The sequence below is a fragment of the Aspergillus glaucus genome (genome assembly GCF_001890805.1).
Source record: "Aspergillus glaucus CBS 516.65 unplaced genomic scaffold ASPGLscaffold_3, whole genome shotgun sequence".
NCBI classification, from domain to species: Eukaryota; Fungi; Ascomycota; class Eurotiomycetes; order Eurotiales; family Aspergillaceae; genus Aspergillus; species Aspergillus glaucus.
The window spans coordinates 1,147,272-1,153,516 of NW_019170455.1; the positions used below are offsets into that span (position 1 = coordinate 1,147,272).

General features: G+C 46.9%; 1 protein-coding gene across 1 annotated transcript; it reads left to right on the forward strand.

The window, feature by feature from the left end:
- The first annotated feature begins 1,485 nt into the window (after window positions 1-1,485).
- On the forward strand, window positions 1,486-2,192 carry ASPGLDRAFT_43040 (uncharacterized protein). Its single transcript, XM_022545729.1, has one exon. It carries the CDS (start codon window positions 1,637-1,639, stop codon window positions 1,844-1,846), a length of 210 nt encoding a protein of 69 aa, XP_022404641.1. The 5' UTR covers window positions 1,486-1,636; the 3' UTR covers window positions 1,847-2,192.
- The last annotated feature ends 4,053 nt before the right edge of the window (window positions 2,193-6,245 follow it).

Genomic DNA, 6,245 nt, shown 5'->3' on the forward strand with positions numbered 1-6,245 from the left:
CATCAGTATGGCAGACCAATTATTCACTCAACCCCATGAGGTCCCAATCATTATTTGCAAGAAGTGTCAATATGCAGTGAGACCAAAGGAGATCATTCGACACCTCCAAAGCACCCACCATCGGGTCTGTGAGAGAAGGTCTATAGATAGCGCAGTGAGTGTTATGAGAAGTATATGCGTAGTATTCACGGTACTAATCGCTGATGTCCTGTCCTCGGCCATCAGCGAGGTTAAGACTTTATGTCGCGGTCATGTGACGTGCAGGTGCTTATTAACCGCACGTGCACGTTATGTACATGCATAAGTCCGCTATGCGGCTTTGTATCCTAACATGGTCCTCTTTCTTCTCGAGAGCCACGGCCTCGTGGCGTATAATAAAGCATTGAACAAATAAGGGGGAATGCATTGAGCGTGTAGACAACCATGGTGTATAAAGAAGTCAAGAGTCGCGTATAAACAAAGGATTGATAGTCGTTTGTTGCACTGAGGCTGTTACCTTGTAAATTGCAAGTAGTGTGTCTATGTGAGTTGCCATAGTAATTTGGTGTGGTCACACATTTGCATTTATTGTTGTATCACACTGCTGAATTGGGCATAGCGTTGTGCTGAGGTGAGCATGTTTATGTTTGTTGTGTAGGGCTCTTGGCTTTTTCCTTTTCATAGCAATGCTGCATTTCTTCATGCCAGTACAACTTTTTGCCAGTAAGTTGTAGAGTATTTCTTTTTGCTTTGTTCAATTATCTGTATGTCCTTCTCTTTGCTTGCACATTTTCAACTCATTTGGGGTTGTTTTGACGCAGTAGTACTGTGTTGGTGTTCTTTGTTGTGTTGGAGCTTTTGTGTGCTTGTTGCACTGTTTTCCTTCTTTTTCTGTGCCAACTCCTGTCGCGTACATAAGGATAATAAAATGCGCATCTGCGTATTTCAAAAAAAACAACATCTCTGTTGCAAATGGTTCCTATTTAGCGCGCTAATATCATCTGTAGGAATCTCAGGATGGTGCGGCGTGCTTGTGATCATGTTCATTTTCCTGCTTCCCGACATGACTACCCTTTTACTCAAAAGGAGCTCAAGACCATCCGCCATGCTGGTCGAATTCTGCGAAAGTATGGATTGGTTTCAGAACATGCATCTCTTTGTTTTGACAGTGACTATGAGTCTTCTACCAACAACGAAGGTGCAGCAGGACCTGATCACTTGCATATACAGGAGGATGGAGACATGGAAATTGATGATATGGAGGAATTTGTCAGAGAGCTAGTGGAGGAGGTTGCAGCTGAGCAGGAGGCTGCCATGGTTGAATGTCTTGATGCTGAAGAGTCAGAGTTTTGGTCCAATATGGTCGCAGATTGGTGTGCTTGATGCGTCTGATACCTGGCAGTGGATCCCTTGCATGTTTGCATATTTGAGAGTCATGCAGATAAGTGTCGCAGGTGTGTTGAACAGGGTCATGGTGGTGGTTTGGCTTGTGTTGAGGTGAGTGGCTTTTTTTTTTTTTTTTTTTTTTTTTGAGTTCTGTTTGACATGTTTTTCGCAGACTCCTTGCAAGAGTGATGAACAAGTCCGCCATTTGCTCTACCAGGCTCACCAGGCTCATCATTACAACACGGACATCGCGAAGGTGCGGGTTATTGGTATGGCGAAGAAGGTCGGGGTGGACATGAAATGTAAGCCTATTCATGGCAATCATGTTGCAGCACCAACTGGACATGTTGTCATACAGGTTCCTGGAGTGCATTCTCAGACTCCTTCGCCTGCTGGTCAGGCAGATGATGATTCAGAGGTGCCTCCATCTACTGTGTGTACTATTATTGGTCGCTTCAAGGATGTTTTCCGTCTGGGCTAGGTTGTTCGTGTGTGGGGAGGTCTTGTCATTGGATGATGTATGTAAACAGACAAGATTAATGGATCTTTATTTGTGGTATCATGCACTGCATTGTGGTTTCTTAGCAGTAGCCGGTCTTTTGGTTTTTCTGGCCATGTATTCATCCAGCGCTGTGGAGTCTGCAAGATGTTCCTCAGGTTCCCATGTGGCATCTGATTTCAGCCATCCTTTCCACTTAACAAGGTATTTGTGGTGATTTCTGACTTTTCTGTCATTCAGTACTTCCTCAACTGCATACTCGTCATTTTCATTGACTGGTCCCGGGCGATCATGCGGTTCGTTCGTGCCTTTCCATGGCTCAAGTAAGGAGACGTGGTATGTTGGATGGATGTGGCGCCATGCGGGAGGAAGCTGTAGAGTATAGGCTTGTTTGCCAACTGTATGGACGATTTGGAAAGGGCCAATCTGTTTATCGTCAAGCTTTTTGGCCGGTCTGCCCGTCTCGATATTCTTGGTGCGGAGCATGACCCATTCACCAACTTTGAAAGTGCAGGGAATGCGCTTTTTGTCATACTGGATTTTCATGGCATCTTTTGCTCTTTGGAGTCGTTCTTTGAGAAATTCTTGCATAACTGCGAGGTCTTCCGTCCGTTCATGGACATCTAGATGCGCTGATTTCATTGGGTTGTCAACATTTAGGCGCAAGTCTGGAATGAACACTTTGACTGCATTTGCTGGGGCCATTCCCAGGGCACTGTGTTCTGCAGTGTTGTATGTGAGTTGTGCAAGTGCAAGCCAGCGTGTCCAATCATCTTGGTGCCAGTTGGTGTATGCACGTAGGTAGTGCTCAAGTGTTTGGTTTTGGCGTTCAGTTTGCCCATCAGTTTGTGGGTGATATGCAGTAGAGAGACATCATTTGACGCATAGGTTATGGCACAGAATGGACCAAAATTCACTGGTGAATAAGGACCCTCAGTCACTTACTATGTTTGCAGGCATTCCCTCATTGCGGATGAAATCATCATAGAATAGTGTGGCAAGGTCATCTGCATTGATGTCTTTTGTGCAGGGAAAGTACCATGAGTATTTGGTGAACATGTCCATGATGACGAGTACTGCGTCATAGACATTTCTGCGCCATTTTGACGGCGGTAAACCTGTGATGAAGTCCATGCTGATCCAGTCCATCAGACGTGCGGGTACTGGTAGTGGCTCAAGCAAACCATAGGGCTTATGGCGGTGCGTTGAGATGTTCTGACACTGCTGACAGTGTTGAACGTAGTCCTTTACATCACATCCCATACCATGCCAGTAGTAGCGGGAGCGGATGCTCTGGTACATGCATCTTTCCCAGAGGTGCCCGCCTTGCGGGTCATCATGATTGATCTTTAGGATTTCTTGGATTATTGCAGAGGACTTGGGAATAAAGACACGGTTTTTGAACCTGAGCAGTCCATCTTCTGACTTGCTCCAGGGCGAATCACTCAGCGCAGTGCGCTCTTTGGAGGTCAACTCTGACAGAATGCATGAGGTGTCCTTGTCCTTGGACTGGAGTACTCTTATCAAATCTGCCATTGACTCCACAGGTGCGGCACTATACGCTGTCTCAGTACTCATGGCTGCCCTAACCATGAGCCATGACACCAGGATATCCGGAATTCCTGTATTGCCATCGGTGTGATTCTCATCTGCGGCTTTGCATTCTTCTGCGCAGGAAGTATTGTGTGCACAAATGGGAGTGGTTCTTGGTTCCCAGCGCGCGAGCATTGCGACCATCTTAGGTCCATTTTCAAAAATTTCTTCACTTGCTTGTGGGATTGTAGAGGAGCTATGGCAGAACTTTCTTTGAAGTGTCGGGAGCAGTGCATCTGCACCAAGGCTCTGACCTTCTCTGGGCTCATAGTCCGGACGACGGCTCAGCGCATCTGCGGGATTCTTTGTCCCGGGGCAGTGCTGGATGATGAAATTGAACGCAGCAAGCTTTTCCACCCATCTTGCCTGCCACCTGTTTAGTTCAGTGGTCGTCATGAAATAAGACAGGTTGGCATGGTCAGACAAGACAGTGATTGTATGCATACTACCCTCTAGGTAGTGCCTCCAGTGTTTGAATGATTCGACAATGGCTAAAAGCTCTTTGTCATGTGTACCATAGTTTATTTCTGCGCCTTGGAACTTTCTGGACCAGAAGGCGATGGGATGCCATTCACTGTCATCATGCAGCTGTGCGCAGACTCCAGCCATGGCAAAGTCAGATGCATCAGGTTCGATGACAATCTTGTGCTTTGGATCAAAATGTGCGAGTAGTGGTGCGGATGCAAATTTGGTCTTGAGGTCATTGAAAGCACGCAGTGCGTTTTCTGGTAGCTCAAAGTTGGGATCATCATAAAATTCTCCTTTCCTGAACTTCCGTTTCCCTGTATGAGCGGGTTTTCCTTTTGTTGCTTCGTTAAGTGGTGCGGCTATCCTAGAGTATCCATGGATAAACCGGCGGTAGAAGTTCGCGAAGCCAAGGAACATGAGGATGTCATGCACACTTGCAGGGGCTGGCCAGTCCAAGATGGTATCAACTCGTTCACGCTCCATTGAGACGCCCTGCGGACTAATCACAAAACCCAAGAAGTTCACAATATCCGTATGGAATGCGCACTTACTCAATTTGCAGTATAGTTGGTACTTTTGCAGGCGTTCTAACACCATGCGCACATGCTGAATGTGCTCCTCCTCAGTGCAGGAGTAGATGAGGATGTCATCAAGGTATACAATACAACATGTGTCAAGAAGGCCGCTGAGGGCTCGGTGTATGTAAGATTGAAAAGTTGCTGGTGCATTGGCAAGGCCAAATGGCATGACTTGGTATTCAAAATGTCCGTATCTTGTGCGGAAGGCTGTTTTCCATTCATCACCCACGCGGATTCTGATGCGGTGGTATGCATCGCGCAGGTCGAGCTGAGTAAAGATTTTGGCACCTGATAGGCGATCCATGATCTCGCTGACGAGAGGAATTGGATAGCGGTTTTTGATGGTGATCAAATTTAGACCCCGGTAATCCATGCATAGGCGGAGACCGCCATCCTTCTTGGGTGCAAAGAGAATCGGGGCACCTGCGGGACTTGTGGAAGGTCGGATCCAGCCTAACTCAAGGGCTTTCTGCAGGTATTCCCATACAACTCCAAGCTCGTTTTGTGATAGGGGGTATATTGGTTTCAATGGAGGAGGTTTACCCGGTTCTAATTCAATTGCATGGTCGTGGTCCCCATGGGAGGCAAGGATGCCTGCCTCATGTTCCGAGAAGACGTGCGCATAATCAATATATTGCAGTGGTATTCCTGGTTTGTCTGCAGGTTTTTCATCCGTGGATGCAGCAGCCAAGTATCCTGTGTTGATATATGTTGTTCTCTGTTCATGATGGGGCTGTATCATATAGACTGAGTCACCCTGTTCAAGTAGCATGGCGCAGGTCTGTGGGGAGATGACACTGATGTCATTCTGTCTGTCTCTGCAGGATCGGTAGAACCAATGTTTCTCAGACCATTGTATATCTGGGTCTACCCGTTCGAGCCAGGGGTAGCCTAATATGAGGTCGTATTCAGTCATGTCGACTGATTCCATTATCTCGATGTGGTCTTGAAGTTCCATATGTGTATCGCCAATCGTGAGGTGTAGTTCTTGTGAGCCATATGATTTGACAGTGGTGTCATTGATGGCCCTCACTTGGCGCACTGGGCTATCAATGTCAGGGAGGTGTTGCTTGGCCCAACGCTGTTGTATGAAGTTTGCTTCAGCTCCACTGTCTAGGAGGCAATATGCTGATTTTGGTCCTTGAGGTGTCTCTACCAAAACAGTGAATGTCAGGTGTTTTCATTCGGTCTGTTCAGGCTGCAGTGCGGCAATGCCCAGTACAGTAGCAGCTCCCAGTACTGGTCCATCTAGTTTTTTGGCTTGCCAAAGTCTTTTTTCCATGGCGCACTGCGGCATTCATTTGGTGGGTGTGGTCCTTTCTTGCACTTCCAACAAAATTGAGGTTTTTGTCCATCATTGGGATCTCTTTTGCGCTTTTCACCTGTCCATTGATTTCTTGGGCGATCTTGAGGTGTGGAGGAGTTGGTGTTCTTTCTCTCTTGGTATTTTCCACTGTAGCAGTTTCTCTTGGCACTGTTGAGTACATGAGGTCTGCCTGGGATGTTGTCTTCAACGCCGCGGAGCCAAGAGATATAACTGTGGTACTCTTCAGGTTCACCCTGCATTTGTTGGGCTAACCTGCAGATGGGTTCATACAATCATACTAGCAGGTGTACTTTTCGTTGGTGGTCTTTGTAACTCAGTCCTGCTTGCTCTTCCAGGCTGTCCAGAACATTGGCAAATTCAGTTACTGATTGATATTCTCTTTGGTTTGCCCTATGGTAGTTTAGTGCCGCATTGC